Source organism: Papio anubis, chromosome 7 (genome assembly GCF_008728515.1).
Source record: "Papio anubis isolate 15944 chromosome 7, Panubis1.0, whole genome shotgun sequence".
Classification (NCBI taxonomy): Eukaryota; Metazoa; Chordata; class Mammalia; order Primates; family Cercopithecidae; genus Papio; species Papio anubis.
This window is the reverse complement of record NC_044982.1, coordinates 104897398-104915530: the sequence shown is the minus strand read 5'-3', so window position 1 is coordinate 104915530 and position 18133 is coordinate 104897398. Positions and strand designations below refer to the sequence as shown.

General features: G+C 46.2%; 1 protein-coding gene across 5 annotated transcripts in view; it reads left to right on the top strand.

The window, feature by feature from the left end:
• HOMER2 (homer scaffold protein 2) overlaps nucleotides 1–18133 on the top strand; it is a 135530-nt gene that overhangs the window by 97566 nt on the left and 19831 nt on the right. For all 5 annotated transcript variants that reach the window (XM_003901322.3, XM_009210805.3, XM_009210804.4 and 2 more), the window contains exons 2-3: nucleotides 444–600; nucleotides 12982–13113. In XM_003901322.3, the coding sequence (XP_003901371.1) occupies nucleotides 444–600; nucleotides 12982–13113 (289 nt within the window). The remainder of the gene's footprint in view (nucleotides 1–443; nucleotides 601–12981; nucleotides 13114–18133) is intronic.

Below are 18133 nucleotides of genomic sequence, written 5' to 3'. Positions count from 1 at the left end.
TAATAGAAATATAACATTAAGCTGCAAATGGATTGGAAAATCCTAAAATTGTTGCAGAATCCCCCAAAATTTGTTGCAAAATTCTAAAAAATGAATTGGTTCCAAAATCCTAAAAATGACAACAGGGTGTCAGAAAAAGTATAGGACACTTGACAGGGACTCAAAAACCCTGAACAAGGAGTTGCCTTTTAAGCAAATTGTTCATTACACCAATTGCCCTGCAATCTCAGGGGATAACAGCTAAGTGGAATGTGGTTTGCAAAAACTACTCACTGGTGTCTCTTTTTTTCTTCTCTCTTTGCTTTTATTTTAATTGTCTTCATGCATATGTATGTTTCCCTATAAGCTATTTAAAATCTTTTGGGGCAGTAGGTGGCCTAGAAATCATAAATTATACATTAAGTCATGTTCTCTCAACTCACACGCCCACTCTCCTGTTGCAGAGAACAGCCCATCTTCACCACCCGAGCGCATGTCTTCCAGATTGACCCCAACACCAAGAAGAACTGGATGCCTGCGAGCAAGCAGGCGGTCACCGTTTCCTACTTCTATGATGTCACAAGGAACAGCTATCGGATCATCAGTGTGGACGGAGCCAAGGTACCACCCCCTCAACTGATTTTAACACTCTCAGTGGCTTATTTTTCATCCAAGATTCACCCAGAATCCTGCCATCTTAACACAGAAGTTATTGTTATAATGTCTGTATAACATATTCTGTTCTTTTTTCATTTAAACTTATGGTAAATGGGAAAGAAAAAGATTTCTCTGTTACCACTGTCTTCATAACTAACATTTTAATGCCTGTATAATAATTTCACCAGCGGCCTATAATGCTCTTAATTTTCCCCCTGTGGTTGGATATTTAAGTGGCTTCCAATGTTTTGCTATTATGGATAATGAGCATCTTCATGTACCAGATATCCTCAATTGTTCATCACATACCATTGCTTTCTTTTGAATAGTCCTTAGGATAGATTCCTAGAAGTAATATTATAGGGCAAGATATTAACGCTTTATGGCTCTTGATGCATATTGTCAAGTTGTTTTCCAGAAGGGTTTGTTCTTCCAGCCTGTATGAGAGTGTCTGTTATTGCACCCTTGCAAGCACTGGGTATTCTATCTAGTCAGGTTTTGGTGTTATTAGGCATAGGAGTTGAACTTTATTAGGTGGTTTTGGAGTATTTCTTGAAATACATATATATTTTTGTTATTCTCTCTCCCATGATATTTTTGCCACATTATCATAGGAACAGAATTAAGAAGGGATACCAGCAGAAGTATCACCAAGTCTTTTTTTAAAAAATATAGACCTGCTGGTTTATGGTCTTTCTGTCTTCATCCTGCTGTACAGTTTTTACATGGATTATCTGCTGCCACCTGGAATTCAGTGTATCTAAAGCTGGATTCCCCTATTTGTCCTCTAAACCACCTCTCCATTTTTATTCCCCAATCATTCGGGCTAATAAAGCGAAACACAGAGTCCTTCCTCTTTAAGTTTGTCAAGTGAATCTGCCTTTGAAGTGTCACCCACTCGTGCCTGCTGTTTTAAAGACCATAATTCTTGTCCTATCACAGTCTCGCCTGGACCCTTGCAGTAGCTGCCTCATCTCCCACCTGCAGTCTAGTCTGACTTCTGCCTCTAGATCAGCCTTCCTATGCAACAGGAAGCAAGGGAGTTGGGGGCTGAGCAATAGAACGGGCCCTGGATGGAGGCTTTTCTGTGCACTCCACAAGCAGAAGGCATGGGGAAGCTCTCCCAGGGAAGACATGAGAGCCTGCTGGTGCCTCCTGATCTCTTCAGGAGATCAGGGCACTTCAGCCCATGTTCTTTAAGTGACTGCTTTGTGCCCTTTCTCTGCACCTTGGCAACTGCAGATAAAGGTGGCTTGACCCTGGGATCCTCTTGCTGTCCCTTTCAGTTGCCACAGCCTTTCCTCCTCCTCAGGAGTGGACCCCGGAAGTCCTCATTTTACAGCTGAGGTCTAAGGAGAGGTAATGACCTGACCTGGCCCAGGTTCACGCCTCTGGGGAGGCTTGGTAGACTGGGGCCTGTGCCCAGTTATTTGCACACCAGTTCCTGGTTTGTCGGGTTGGAGCAGGCTTCTCCTGGTTGGTAGAAGAGAGTTTCCTGACACATATCAGGCAGGTAGTGTGTTATCTCCCTCCACTTCAGAGATGAAGGCACTGGTCTTTCTGCCTAAGCAAGCAGAATGATAGTAGGATGATAGGAAATCCCAGGAGCTGGTGAACAGTAAGGAAGTGTGCTAGTGCCTGGCACATAGTAGGTAGGCACCTCGTGTTTGATGGGGGAACATCTGAAAGGTGCCTTTATTTTTTTTCCTTCTGAGAGACATAGTGATGCCACAGTTGTAATTACCACTTCTCTGTGCTTCTGCGCTGCAATCGCCTGGACTCTTTCCAGGGTGTTCTGGCAGCGGTGGTGAATCAAGCTGACCTGCTTTCTTTTATCTACAGATTCTGTCAGTTCATCTGCCATCCTTCGATGGGCTTGTACCTTTGTCAGTTGAGTTATCCAAGGATATATTGGGCTTAAATATAGATAAAACGACTTTCTTAGAACAAGTGCTTTAGTCCTATTAGCTGAGCTTTTAGTAATTTGTCAAAGTGTCGGCCACTGTGTCGTTATGGCTCTGTAGTTCCTGAAGACTGTGACAATGTGGTGGAGTCCGAGCCAAATATGACAGTTATGAGAAATCAGATGGGTGTGGGAGGGTGGGCTAAGCCCCTGGCTGCGGCACAGCACTAGTCTAGGCTCAGTGTAGGAGAGCCATCAGGCTATAGACTCACTTACAGGCTGGGAATCCAAAACCTAGGCCATGGAATGCCGCTGGAACTCAGAGCTAGTTGGAGGATCTTGGACTACCCATTCTGTGGTGCCCAGCCACCTGTTTTTGTGTGTGTGTGTCTGTGTGTGTGTGTTTTGTTTTGTTTGTTTGTTTTTGAGACAGGGTGTCACTCTGTCACCTAGGCTGGAGTGCAGTGGCACAATCTCAGCTCACTGCAGCCTCCACCTCCTGGGATCAAGCGATTCTCCCACCTCAGCCACCCAGGTAGGTGAGATTACAGGTGCCCACCACCATGCGTGGATAATTTATATATTTTTAGTAGAGATGGGTTTTGCCGTGTTGGCCAGGCTGGTCTGAAACTCCTGGCCTCAAGTGATCCATCCCTGGGCCTCCCGAAGTGCTGGGATTACAGGTGTGAGCCACCATGCCCTGCCGCCACCTGGTGTTCCTGCCTTAGTGCTGTGGCACCAGAGATCCATGACAGAGCCTCGTTCTGCAAAAGGAAGCATCCCATGAGGGAACAGAAGGCCCCAGGAAGTGGGGAGTAGGGATGGACCTCAGCTGTTTAATTACTATCTTTGGCACTCGGGGATTGGGGATGGGAGCACATATCGCATCTGGAGAACCTGACCACACTGCACTGGAAAGTGGTCCCAATGTAAACTCAGCCCTGCTGGGCCCTCTCTCGACCTGGCAGGCAGCAACCTGTAAACCCAGCATCCCAGGTCTAGATCAGACCCTGTGCCTTCAGCTGCTCCACAAGTCGGGTGGGCATGGAGAGAAAACCCTAGAGTGGTAGCAACTGTTGCTACTGTCTGGTCCCCTGTGGCTTGCCCCTTCCCCACCCATTACTAAGGTCCTCATCTCCCTGAGCCCAGTCTCGATCCTGCCCGAATACTCCAGATGGATCGCCTGCTGTCTGCAGATTGGAATCAGGTGCAGTGTATCCAGCTGACTGCTGGGCATCTGTGCTGATGCCAGTGTCTTCTTATGGGCTCTTGTCTGTTGCCCTTGCCCACCCTTACCCCCATCTCTGTTCACTCAGCTTGGTTCCCCTTCTGTTCTTATTCCTGAGCATCTGTTCTGGTTCCATGTTCACTGGCTACCCAAGCCTGGAGCCCTGCTCCCTGCCCAGCCGCACGTCCCAGGCCTCATGCATGCTATGGAGCCTCAGGCAGACCACATAGGCATGGATGCTCCTGGGCTGGGGGAGTTTGGACACTTCCTGGTGTCCTCCTCATTGTGTTCTACCACACTGGGTCAGCCCACTTGGTTTTAGGCCTTTGATCCCAAATGTTGGTCTGAACCGTGATGACAGGTGGTCAGATGCGTTTAACTTTTGGGGCTGTGTCTTAGCTCATGGGCTGCACTGAAGGGGCGGCCTGCCCCTCCACACCTGTGGGCATTTCTCGTTAGGTGGAACGAGAGACTTGAGAAAAGAAATGAGACACAGAGACAAAAGTATAGAGAAAGAAAAAGTGGGCCCAGGGGACCGGTGCTCAGCATACAGAGGACCCACGCCTGCACCGGTCTCTGAGTTCCCTTAGTATTTATTGATAATTATCTTTACCATCTTAGAAAAAGGGAAGTAGCAGGATAATAGGATTATCGTAGGGAGAAGGTCAGCAGTAAGACATATGAATAAAGATCTCTGTGACATAAGTTTAAGGAAAAGTGCTGTGCCTTGATATGCATATGCAAACATCTCCATAAACCCTTTTAGTGCATAAAGAACAGCATTGCCCTAGCAAGTCCCACCTTTCGCCCTAAGGCGGTTTTCTCCTTTCTCAGTAAACAGAACATACAATCAGGTTTTACACCGAGATGTTCCATTGCCCAGGGACGGGCAGGAGACAGATGCGTTTCTCTATCTCAACTGCCAAGAGGCCTTCTTTCCTCTTATACTAGTCCTCCTCAGCACAGACCCTTCACGGGTGTCAGGCTAGGGGATGATTAGGTCTTTCCCTTCCCACGAGGCCATATTTCAGACTATCACATGGGGAGAAACCTTGGACAATACCTAGCTTTCCTAGGCAGAGGTCCCTGTGACCTTTGGCAGTGTACGTGTCCCTGGGTACTTGAGATTAAGAGAATGGTGATGATTTTTAACCAGCAAGCTGCCTTCAGCCACTTGTTTAACAAAGCACCCCTGCACAGCCCAAAATCCTTTAAACCTTGAGTCACCACAGCACATGTCTCTTGCAAGGACAAGGTTGGGGGTAGGGTCACAGATTAACAGCATCTCAAATACAGAACAAAATGGAGTCTCTTATGTCTACTTCTTTCTATATAGACACAGTAACAGTCTGATCTTTCTTTTCCCCACACTGCACCTCTGTGACCTTGGGCAGGTCTAGTGCCTGAGTCCTGCCTCTCTGTTGGCTGCGCCACATCAACTTTATTACTTTGAGCCACTGAGTGGTACTTCTGGGCCATCTGTCCCTCTCAAAGCAGGAGGCTGTTGTGGGCTGGAAGGGGAAGCCTCCTCCACTCCTCCCCAGTGAAGGAGTAGATGTGTTTCTGTAAGAAGTGGCTGGTGTAGAATGGACTCAGAGGTCATTCTGAGCAAAGGCCACATAAGATTCAGCTTCTGTGTAAACTGTGGGCAGCCAGAGAGCACAGGCTCCTTGAGAAGGAAAGCTGTGGCCAGCAGCTTTAGCAGCTGTCATTCCATGCCAGGCATAGCCAGCTCGTCTGCCCTGTCCAAGCATGTGTCACGCTCCACCTGGGGAGGGATGTATGGACAGCCTCTCCTCCCTCTGGAAGCAGCTGGTGCTACTCATCATAGGAAGATCTGTATTCAGATCTGTTCTTAATTCTTAAAACAGAAAGACATTTCCTTCTTCCCTGGGACAATATTTCATGTGTCAGTTCCAGCTGTTGTCTAAAGACGTGAGTGGGTGGGAAAACTTCAGTGTGTTGCCTCAGCATTGCCCAAGCTCTAGGGGATGATGTGGATCCACGTCAGTGTTGGGGCTGCCAGGAGACTGTGAGCTCTATGAGGATGGCAACCATGCCTGGCTCATTGTTGGAGTCCCAGCACCAAGCCAGGGTGGGCAACGCCATGGAAGTGGGTGGGGGAATGAGTGGATGATGAGGTCAAGTCTGGCCACCTTCTCTCCAGGCCTGTGACAGGTATACTGTGTCCACAGAAGGACAGCAGACAGGGGCAGGGTCACCGCCAAGGGGGGACCCAAGAATCCAAACCTTGGGTTGTCCCTGTTTATAGACACTGGACAGATGGGAGCCACATGAGGGCATCTCCCCACTCCTGGCTTCTCAGAGCACTGCTATGAACCATGTGGCACATGCCAATAGGCATGTGATTTATGGTGAGTTTTTAGGCAGAACAGCCAGCTCCATTATAAAGAAACTCCATTTTCAGAGCATTGGTTAATTGAGCCATCACAGCACTTGATTTCATTGTGTTGTTGGCACTCTTTCCAGACTGAGTTAATCACTGCCATCCTTATGAGAAACTGCCTGCCTGTGGACAAGACTTGCCTGAAGCAGGTGCTTCTCCTGGGAGCTCTGGATGACTCTGCTGCCCTTGGTTCTCAGTTATTTATAGGATCACAGAAACCTGTATTGGAAGAGACCTTAGAGGTCATCCCTTCTACAAATATTTAGCTGCACCTGCTGTGTTGTGAGTGCTGCCTGATGGTGATGGTTCAGAGGATATCAGCTTCTAAAACTCTGACTTGTTTGGTATTTTCTTTTAGGAATGTAAAATTACTTTCAGGAGCACATTCAGGCTCTGCTCGTCCACCCATCATTAGAATTCACTCCTTTGAATAAATATAGAGCACCTTCTGTTAAGGGAGCAAGCATTAGGAAGGTTCCCAGCACACAGTAGGTTTTCAGCTTTGCTTTTCTTCGCTGTCTGTGATTTGTTTTTTTTGTTTGTTTGTTTGTTTGTTTTTGAGACGGAGTCTCACTCTGTCACCCAGGCTGGAGTGCAGTGGCGTGATCTCGGCTCACTGCAAGCTCCGCCTCCTGGATTCACGCCATTCTCCTGCCTCAGCCTCCCGAGTAGCTGGAACTACAGGCGCCTACCACCACAGCCGGCTAATTTTTTTTGTATTTTTAGTAGAGACAGGGAAGCACCTGTTAATAACTACTCTTGGAGCAGATGACATGTCTCAGCCCCAGCCTCTTGTGGAAAACTCCCAGGTTCATCCAACTTCATCTCCCTGGATTTGGGAAAGACTTTTCATAAAGGGAATCCGATGGGCCTGTCTCCCCCTGCCTGTTTCATGAGCAACTTCCTCTGAAATCTAGAGCAGGTGAGACTAGAGACAGGAGGAGCTTAGCATTTTGCTACTTCCAAGTAGCCCTTGATTACGTGTGTTTTGTGCATTTTGTGACAACTTGGTCCCACTGATCTGCAGGACTGGGTCTTTTACTAGGGTGGCTTCTTTTTCTGTGAAAGTTTCAGAGATGACTCACACAAGAGGAAGGTGTACACAGAGATGGGAGCCCATATGAAACTTATGCCTGGGATGCGCAGCCCCTTCTCCCTTCTGAGCTTTGGTTCCTTCCCCCAGATCTATTCTCCCCTCTCTCCAGGGGGGAACAGTTCTCATTCTGCTGAGTCATTCTGCTACATTGTACACTCAACTGTGCCCTCATCCTTCACACACTCACCTTTGGCTCCCAGGGCTTCATTCTTCCTTGGTTCCTGGCCACCTGTGGCAGGTGTACTGCCAGCTCCTTCACCTGCTATTCCTTAAGTCAGCCTTCTGCCCTGGGCCTCTTCTTCTCTTCCACCAGATGACACTCTCCACCTAATGACCCCTTCACTTCTCATCCCTCAGTTTACTCAAGTCTCGCATCTCCTCTGACGCCAGAACCCACAGGTCCAGCCACCCTAACACAGTTTTCCAAGTATCTCCATGAGCGGGAAGGGTACTCCCTGCTGTTTTCATAAGCCTCTGCCCACTCTGAAGATTATCCTCCCTGACAACTTTGTTATGGGTTTGTAGACTTTATTTTTAACCGTTTGTATTAATAGGCACCATTCAATGTCTAATAATAAAGCAAACCCATATGTACCCACCACCCAGTGGAAGTACATCTTTCATTAATACTTCAGAAGTCCTTCACTGGGCCTTTCCCTAGTTAGATGCTCTCCCATCCACTCCTCAAGAGATCACCGCTCTCTATTAAGAGTGTATTAAGCATTCCCTTGCTTTTCTGTATAGTTTTGCCACATGTGTATATATTGCTAAACCAGAAGTTGGCAAACTTTTTCTTTAAGGGCCAGAGAGTAATTTTTAAAAAAAGTTTTGTATTCAGGTTGCACAGTCTCTGCTGCAGATATTTGACTCTTTTGTAGCCAGAAAACAGCCATAGACCAATATGTAAATGAATGGGCATGGCTGTCTTCCAATAAAACTTTAATTACAAAAATAGGCCATAGGCTAGATTTGGCCTGAGGGTTATAGTTTGCTGACCCCTGCCCTAAATAATCTGTTACTCAGTTTTACCTGTTTTTGACCTTTATATGAATAGAATCATACTAGAGACTCATAATGTGTGTGTTCTTTTGTAACTTCCTTTTTTTTTTTTTTTTTTACTTAATGTTAAATTTTTGTGATTCATCCATGCTGATCAATTTGGTTAGCCTTGGTTAATTTTCCTGCTGGATTAGTATTTCTTTATATGGAAATACTACAGTGTGTTTATCCATTCTGTTGGTAGTGGATATTGTTTTTGCAAGTTCTACTGTAGATACAATGCTGTCAAGCAGCATTGCATGCTACAGAGAAATCTTTTGTGAAAGGAAAAATCAACCAATGCAGCAAATATTATTGTCTTATTTTAAGAAATTGACACAATGACTCCACCCTTCAGCAACCACCACTCTGATAAGTCAGCAACCATCAGGATCGACACAAGTCCCTCCATCAGCAAAAAGATTATAACTTGCTGAAGGTTCAGATGATCCTTAGCATTTTTTAGCAACAAAATATTTTAAAATTAAGGTATGCACATGGTTTTGTTTTTAAAGACATAATGCTATTGCAAACTATGATTTTTTGTTTTCTTTCTTTCTCTTTCTTTTCTTTTCTTTCTTTTTTGAGGTAGGGTCTCACTTTTGTCACCCAGGCTGGAGTACAGTGATGTGATCATGGCTCACTGCAGCCTTGACCTCCCAAGCCCCAGGTGATCCTCCTGCCTCAGTCCCCTGAGTAACTGGGACTATAGGTACACACCACCATGCCCTGCTCATTTTTGTATTTTTAGTTGAGATGGGGTTTTGCCATGTTGTCCAGGCTGGTCTCGAACTCCTGGGCTCAAGCAATCCACCTGCCTTTGCCTCCCAAAGTGCTGGGATTACAGGCATGAGCCTGCAAACTATGATTAATATATTCAAGGAAACAGGGAATGTGGACAAAATAGATGAAAGGAAGGAGAATATTCCCACAGACTTAGAATTTTGTTTTTGAAAGAACCAAATGGACATTCTAGAACTAAAAAATAACAATATCTGAAATTAAGATAACAATAGATAGATTTAACAGGAGATTGGATACATCAGTGACCAGGATTAGTGACCTGGAAAGCAGATTAATAGAAAATACCCAAATAGAATCAGAGAGAACCAAGAATCAGGGAAAAAATAATTGATGAGTGTAAAAAATATTGGGCATGGCCAGCATGGTGGCTCCTGTCTATAATCCCAGCATTTCGGAAGGCTGAGGCAGATGGATTGGTCGAGCCCAGGAGTTTGAGACCAGCCAGGGCAACATGGCAAAACTGCATCTGTACAAAAAATACAAAAATTAGCCGGGCATGGTGGTGCACACCTGTAATCCCAGCTACTTGGAAGGTTGAGATGGGGGGATCACTTTAGCCCAGGTGGTTGAGGCTGCAGTGAGCCATGTTTGTGCCACTTCACTCTATCCTGGGCAACAGAGCAAGACCCTATCTCAAAGAGAAATGTTGAACACACTCAAAAAGCCTAGCAGGTCTGTAATTGGAGTCCCAGAAGTAGAAGCAAGGAGAGAGAATAGAGCGGAAGCAATATTCATGGAGAGAATGAGAATTTTCTAAAAACTAATGAGTCTACAGATTTAAGAAGCTGAATGAACCTCCAGCCATCATAAATAGACTTAGCTCTTGAAATCAGTCCATTGTTGCTTTGTAAGTAAGACATGCATTGTATGCTTTTTAGCCACTTATTTGTTTTATAACCTTGAACAGGTCACTTGACCTTGTTCAGCCTCAGTTTCGCCATCTGAAAAAAATGGGGATTAAAGACTGTGAAAAAGTGCCCTAGAAACTAAGTTTTAAAGAAATAGCAGGGGGTATCACCATTGTTTTTCCAGCTTGACTGCCTCTGGGACAGCCTGTTTGGGTGAGCTTAAGAGCCATGTCCTGTACTTTGGCCAGCCTCCTCCCACTGCTTTTCAAGGGGACTTGGCGTGTGGTGACTGACCTAGGGGCATAGGCCTGCAATGAGGTAGCAGCAAGATTTAAAATGAATCCAGTTTCTGAATGGATGTAGTCATTGCTTTGTCCTCCCAGGATTCTGGTAATTGAGAGATGACCAGAGGGCTTTTGGGGGTCATGTGATCCATTCTGATCCGGCTCCCAGCCATACACCTTCCTTAGGTCTGCCTTGGTTCCACTATATCTGTCCTGCTTGGGGCTGAGCCAGAATCCCACCACCCTCCAAGGTCCCATAACTTTGCCCTACACTTGCCAGTAGTTGAGATGTGCATTTTCCACACCCTGCTCCCCCGCCCCTATCTCTTGATAGTGTCCAGTGACAGCAGGCAGATCTCTTGACTTCTCATGTTGCATTCAGTTTTCCACATGGAAAACATTTGGTAAAATGTCCTAACTCACGTGGCCACTGGCATTATGGAAGGGTTATTATAAGGAAAGAAAAAGTCACCTGGACCGTAGCACATGGACATCAGTACTTCATAGATGGGGAAAAGAAGAGAGGCAGTAATGTTTGTTATCTTCATCGTGTATAAAATGAGAAGCAACATGATATAGAAGTTTATTGGACAAGTTTTGGAGTCAGACAACTGGGTTTTTATCTCTAGAGTCTCCTGCTGGCCAGCTTTAATGTGTTACCTTAAGCAAGTTAGTTTAACCTTTCCCAAATCTCGGTCGGGTGCGGTGGCTCATGCCTGTAATCTCAGCACTTTGGGAGGCCGAGGCGGGCGGCTCACCTGAGGTCAGGAGTTTGAGAACAGCCTGGCCAACATGATGAAGCCCCTTCTCTACTAAAAATACAAAAATTAGCTGGGCGTGGTGGCGGGTGCCTGTAATACCAGCTACTCAGGAGGCTGAGGCAGGAGAATCGCTTGAATTTAGGAGGCGGAGGTTGCAGTGATCCTTGATCATGCCATTGCACTCCAGCCTGGGCAACAGAGCAAGAATCCGTCTCAAAAAAGTCAAACAAACAAACAAAAAAAAAAACTTTCCCAAATCTCAGTTACTTCTGTGAAATGAAGAAATAGTCATATGCATAGGCTTGTTGTACGGTTTAAGTGAACTGACATAAATCAGGCACTCAATAAGTGTTCAACAAATAGTAATTGCTGTTGTTAGTATTCTAAAAATTATTTTACCAGCTAAGCCAAGGTTTTCTCTTGAGCCAGTGGCTTATCAGCAAACTCAATAGTCTAATAGATAGATAAATGTAGATATAGCAATAGCAATGATACTTCTACTACTAGTGACAGCTGTCACTTACTGTCTGGATCCCTTTAGTTAAGGCAAGAATTTGTATCTGGAAGGTCTGTCCTTTAGCAAAATAGTAGACTCAGGTTCCTACCATGGAAAGCAAGGGCTATGCCATTCAAACTTTTTTCTCTTCTCTGTTTTATCAGTTACAAGGAAAGTGTTCTGAGTTGACCATTGAGAATAAACAACCTTAGTAAGTAAAATTGCTGGTAGGTTCACTCTTTAGAGTATTTACTTATATTACTCTTATTCTCTGCTCAGATCATCTGATGAGGAAGCAGCCAGTGGTTACTGCCACCCTGCCCTTATGTAGACACCCAGGAATCCTTTATTTCCAAGAGTATTTTTCCTGAGTGTTTCTTAGAGTCTTAGGACTTTCAATGATTTCTACTTAAGTAAGCCATTGTTGATATTTTATAACCCTTATCAATTGTTTGATGTCTCTGCCCTCTTCCTGACTACTTGCCATTGAAAGACCAGGAACCTTGACTCATTCATCTTTGTATCTTTGATTGGCAGAGTGTCTGGTGTATAGTAAATGTTCAATAAATGTTTGAATGAATAAATGTACCATGTGCTAGATATTATCTTTTTACCCTTCCACCTCAGATTCATCCTCTACCCTTCTTGACACTGCTCTGGTCCCTGAGGGGCTAACTTGCAGACATCAGTGGGCTCCCACGCCCTGTAGCTTCTAGCTGGGTTTGTCCAATGGCAACTGGAGATCAAAGGGAGAGGCGAGAGTGTTTGCTCCCCCAGTTTCCCACTCCTGTGAGGTCGCCATGTGCTGACTGTATCCCCCAACAGAAGGTAACCTCTCTTTTCAAGGTAGCTTGCTCTACGTGACCCCTCCCCCTTCCAGGGTCTGTAGCCACTCCATTCCCTTATTCTTTTAGGCCAAGGATGCTGCACTATCCTTACAGTTTCCCTGTACCCCACTCACACCTGTATAATTAGTTTCTTTGTCAATTAACCCTCTACAAATTATCCTAATTGGACTGTACCTGCTCCTTTCTGTTGGGAAGCAGCAGGCCTCACTTGCTTATAGAGATTTTCAATTGTTTGAGTTGGACACTGGGGCTCCAGGTGACTCATAAAGCGACATAGTGCAGTTCTTCAGAGAATGTGGGACATGGCTAGCCATTAAGGGCACTCTGATGCGTGGCAGCTTTGGGTAAATAAATAGCAGTTTGGGAAACTATTATTTGTGTAGGAGAGACTTTCTCCCACAGATAACATGTAGGATCTTATTTTAGACTGACTGTTAAGTCTCTGAAGTTGCCCCTTTTCATGGTTGTGTATCTGACTCAGCATGGGTTGTGCCAGGAGAACTTGGGACCATATTTAACAGAGCAGGGGATGCAGGCTTGAAGCACTGGCTTTGCCAACAGAAGACTTTCTAAGGAATGACTTTGTCTCATTCAACATTTAAATTTTCACCCTTTGGGCTGTTTTTCTGCAGGTGATCATAAACAGCACAATCACACCGAATATGACCTTCACCAAAACGTCACAGAAGTTTGGGCAGTGGGCCGACAGCAGAGCCAACACGGTGTTTGGTTTGGGGTTTTCCTCTGAGCAGCAGCTGACAAAGGTAACATGGTCCTATCCACAGTACAGTAAGTCCCGCATCAGATGCCATTCTCATTCAGTGATTGTCCACCTAGGGATGTGCCCTTGGTGAGCGGGATTCCTTTCTGGTCTTTGGTTTCACTCCTTCTGGCATCACGGGGCTGCCAAAGCAGGGGCCCTTTTGAAATACCAGGTTCATTGAAGTCATCTGGGGAAAGGAAATTCGTATCTAACAAATGCTGCTTTGGAGCCTGAAGTTGCAGCGTGGCCAGTCCATCCTCCCCTCCAGGTGTCAGCCACTGCTCCCTGTGCCCGGCGGTATCAGCATACAGACTGAGCACTGGCTTGTGTGCCAAAACCAGATCCATTGGGTTTTCAGGACTCTGAGGATTAGGTGACCTTCCTGTGTGAGGTCACAGTTATTGGAGGGTTGTTACTATAGGACTTCCAAGGAAGAGACTGTGTTCCTGCTGCCAAGAATGCATCTTGATGAAATAAGCATGTTACCCCTTTTGAAGTAAGGCACACTTTGTCTCTGACAGCTGTCAATGTCAGTGACTCTGTGGTTGGAGCCCTTGGGGAGTAAGGTGATGCATAATGGAAGCTCTTAGCCTGGACTCCCCATGTCCCTTAAAATGCCACACAGTGGTGTGTGTATGTTGCTTTTTTTTCTAGGGAGAGGATTCATAGCTCCAAGTCACTTCTCCAAGGGGCCTGGGACATACTCCTTGGATGGTTAGAAAGGTGTTGAGGAGCAGATCATGGCTGACTACAGCCTTGGAGAACCCCAAGAACTGAGGGAATAAACTGATCGCCTCTGAGAGGCCTCACTCAGCAGTTTAAAGGGGCTGAGAGCCTGTTTTAGAGACTACATTTCCTTTTAGGGTGGTAGAAGAGCCCTTTGTAAGTATTGAGAATATTTTGGTTTAAGGTAAGACTGACTAGTTTACAAATCAAAGAAATGTACTGGAAGAATGTTGGAGTCTCTCAAGGAGTGCAGAGGAGAGTTGCAAATCCAGGAAAGGGCCAGAGCCAGACTTGCTTCCGGCAGCTTGGCTCTAGGAGTTGTTTTTCTCTAGACTCTTGCTGTGAACATCTGACTGACTGACTGGACAAGTGCTGACCCAGCCTCTGCTCTGCTGACACCATGCTCGGCACTGAGGATACAGAGATGTGGCCCCTGTTCCAAGGCTTCACAAATTTCCAGATTCTTGCGGAATTGACAGAGTTGCCTAGAACACATTTGGCTGCTTGGGTTACTTGTGTGTATTGAAGACAATTTTCAAAGAGTGGGAAATTAGGGTGAGTCAGGAAGCTCCCCACAGTAGGAGCCTGCTAACTTGTCCCCTTCCTTTGTCCAGTGTGTGTGCATGTATGTGTATACTCACATATGTGTGTGTGCACACACACTTCCAAGGAGGTCCCCAGCGCACAGATCCAGCCATCAGATACCCAGTCACAAATGAGCTCCCCAGTGGGGATACTCCACAGACTGTCCTCCTCTGCATCCCAAGGTACTTCCATGAGGACTCTGTTTCCTTAGATGCCTGAGAAGCCCAAAATGACCTGGTGGCACTCTGAGCATCCACCCTTGTGCCACCCTCTCACAGAAGCATTCTTTCCTGGGTGGTAAAACCTCCAGATCACCAGGGCCTGGAAACATGGGCAAAAGGCAAAAATCTCAAGGGCAGGTCATTGGAGATAGTTATGGGAGACGTCCTCTCTGTCCACAATCCCTCAGTTCCAGGATTACAGCACACAAGCCCAGGATGTTCAGCAGGCACGAGTGCAGCACAGTTCTGCAAGGCCTGCCACTTCTGGCTGATAAGGTACCTGGGAGGAGCTGAGAATCCTATGGCAACCAGACTCTTGCTTACCTTCATGTGCAGAGAAGTGAGTTCTCTGCAGCCTCACTTGATTTGAAGCAGTGTCGTGTGGGATAGAAAGTATTGGGTAAATCTTTGGCTGGTATGGCTGGCAGAGGCATGGCAGTCCACAGTGTCTATTCTGGTGATAAATCACTCTTCCCCTGGAAGAAGGGGCCCAGTGGAATCAGCCTTCAGCAGGGAGCTGCCTGGTACCTAGAGGTGTGATGCTTGGCGTGGGTCACTGTGTCGGCAGTAGGACACTCAGCAGGCCCAGGAGGTCAGGGTGGCCATAGAGAGCAGGAGTATGTGTTTTCAAGGCCATTTGGTGCCCTTTCCCCTGGCACCATGGCCAGTGTGTCCTTAAGTCTTTTGAGCACGTACCAGGCTGCCTAGAGAAAGTGAATGACTGGGTATCCATAGAACAGCCCTTCCTGCCGCCTAGTTTGAAATATTCTCTTTTGCTGTAAAGGCCTCTGAAGAGCATGCATGTGGAATATGAGTATTTTCAGGCTCTGGTTCCATTTGGACCCATTGATATTGCTGTTTCTCAAACCTCTTTGTCACCTTGTTTCTTCCCGGTTCCTCCTCATGCAGCTAGGCCCTTAACCATTCCCGCCGAGATGTCAAATCCAGGCCACCTCTGCTGTGCGTGTGGCACCATGAGATGTTCCAGGGTTTGCCCACAGGGAGGATTTCCCTTTTCTGTCGTCTGCCCAACAACAGGATAGCTGGAGGGAAGTCGTGGCACTGAGGTGTGTGAGGGAAGCTGTGGAGAGTTTACTGTTGATGGAGTGTCCAGGATTTTCAGGGTGGGTAAGGCTGCTAAGGTGCAGTCTTGGAAGGCTTTATTGGTCATGCCAGAGCTTCTGGACTTTGTCCTATGGCCTGAGAAGGATTTTAAGTCCAGAAGGAAAATGATCAGATTTGCATTTTAGGTAGAATTTTTTCTGGCAGCAAGTCAGATTAGATTGTTTCAGTCTGGGGTAGAGCTGATGAAGGGTTAAGAGTTGGAGAAATTTTAAAAAGACCGAGGCGCAAATATTGGCAAAACTGGGTGAACGAAAGAGGAAGAAGACATTCTGGGGTGATGAGGGATGGTGGGTAGTGAGGCTGTTTTCTGAAACGGGGAAGAGGAACAGGAACAGGTGCCATGAGGAGCAGAGAGAATTTGTTTAAAGCAGAAGCAAATGTGATAGTGACTTGTTGAAAGAATAATTAACTGGAACCTCTGTCTGATCGGGGAGTGGGGGTGTGTGCTTTCCCTCCTGAAGTGGTGCTTGGTGAGGAAGGGTGTGTTGGGAACCCCCTCTGCCTCAGCTGAGTGGCCCCTTCCCACACCTGCCTCATATCCAGACAACTAGGCTTGGGAGCTCCTGTCCGAGACGTGGTCCCTGGGAGGCCCGTCCTGGTCATATGCTCCTGATCCCTCCCAGGGCTGGGAGTTCTTCCCCGAAGCCAAGGGTGGTTTGAGAGAATCACTTACAGCTGCCTGGAACAATTTCTTCAATCTTTAAAGGAACCCAAGCAGCTAGGTAGAAAGGGGTAAGGTTTCTATGAAAAGAATCGACAGCAGAGAGAACTCCAAACGAAAACCAGAACACGTTGTCCAAGTTAAATGCTCTGTGCCCCTGCAAACTGAAGAGACCTTGAGCTGTGCTGGCTTCCAAGGATGGCCACCCCTAATTTTTCCCAGACAGAAGAAAATGTCCTATCATTAAGGAGGAGTGCACTGTCCTCCCAAGCCACTCAGCCTTTGGTGCAGTGCTGGAGTTCTGCTCTGTGCCCACAACCTCCATCATCACAAAGACTTGTCAAGGAAGCCCTCAGATAACCCCTTTGTCCAAACGTTTCAAATCAACTTCTTCGCCTGCTCTCTGAAGGAAATGATTAACCACACACTGATAAATTATCATGAAGTTAGTCTGGCCATCTCAACAAGTGACAGCTAGCACAGAGGAGCTTGGCCTTGAGGGCTCCCAAGGTGTGTGCTGAGGGGACAGCCAGGCTGAGTATTCCTGACTTCCCAGAGCAACCACCCACAGCCCTGTAGGGGAATGGTAATCAAGCACTATAACTAGGCTAGAGAAAGGAACACCAGTGTGGACATTTTCATCTAAGAACACTTTATATATACTTCCCTCTCTACCCCCCAGAAAGAAAATTAGATGCCTTGGTCTTAACTGCTCCATTATAAGGATTATTTCCCAACCACAGTCCAAAAAGTATTATTACAGGGCAATTTTCTGCTCTTTAGATAGGCTGTCCAAAAATAGTAGAAGCTGTGTTTTCTCAGAAGTAAACTGGGACTCGTCTGTCCATCCACTGGAGAGGACATAAAACCCCAGCCTACTGAAGGAAATTGAAAAGGGATTTGCATGTTCTGATAAAAGGAAGAGCTTATGAAAGGAGACAGAAGGAGGAGCAAATATAAGAATGAGCCAGAGGTTAAAGTTTAGATTCTTTGTGGCATTTGACCTCGAGTTGTCACTGTTCTAAGTTTGGTTCCATCTTATTCGTTACAGACGGAAGGAAACACATTCTGCCCTTAACGGGGAGTGACCCAGGATGGCGTTGCCAGTGCACTGTGGTTGATCTAGCCAAACCCTGATACATGCATGGCATTTACTTTTGTCCCATTTCAGTGATTTCATCTGTAATTCAAATTTGTCCCCGTATAGTCACTTTAATTCACTCAGTGTCATTGTAAGAACATTGTTTTATCTCCTCCCCTTCTGGGTCCTGATTTAACAGCTAATTTTTAAAATGGAGGATATTAATAATTATTTTGACATGTTTTAGGTAGAATGCTTTTGGTTGCAAGTAACAGGTAACCTAATCACAGTGCTTAAATACATGGGGGTAATTTCTTCTCATGTGAAGGAGAAGTCCTGAGGCAGGTGGTTGCTGGTACAGTGGCTCCATGATGTTGGGTCTGACGGATCTGCATGGATTTCATTTGTTTCTTTTTTCTTTTATTGGCCTTTCCTTTATGGTGATAAGATGACTTTTCAAGCTCTACCCATCACACCTGCATTCTTGGCGAGAGGGAGGAGGAAGAGGCTGGTACCACAGCAACCCCCCTGGCAGATTTCTTGGGCCCCATTGTCAATGCTGGGTTCCCGGCCCATTCCCTTACCCCACCAAAAACCAGGGAAACGGGTTTCCATGATTGGC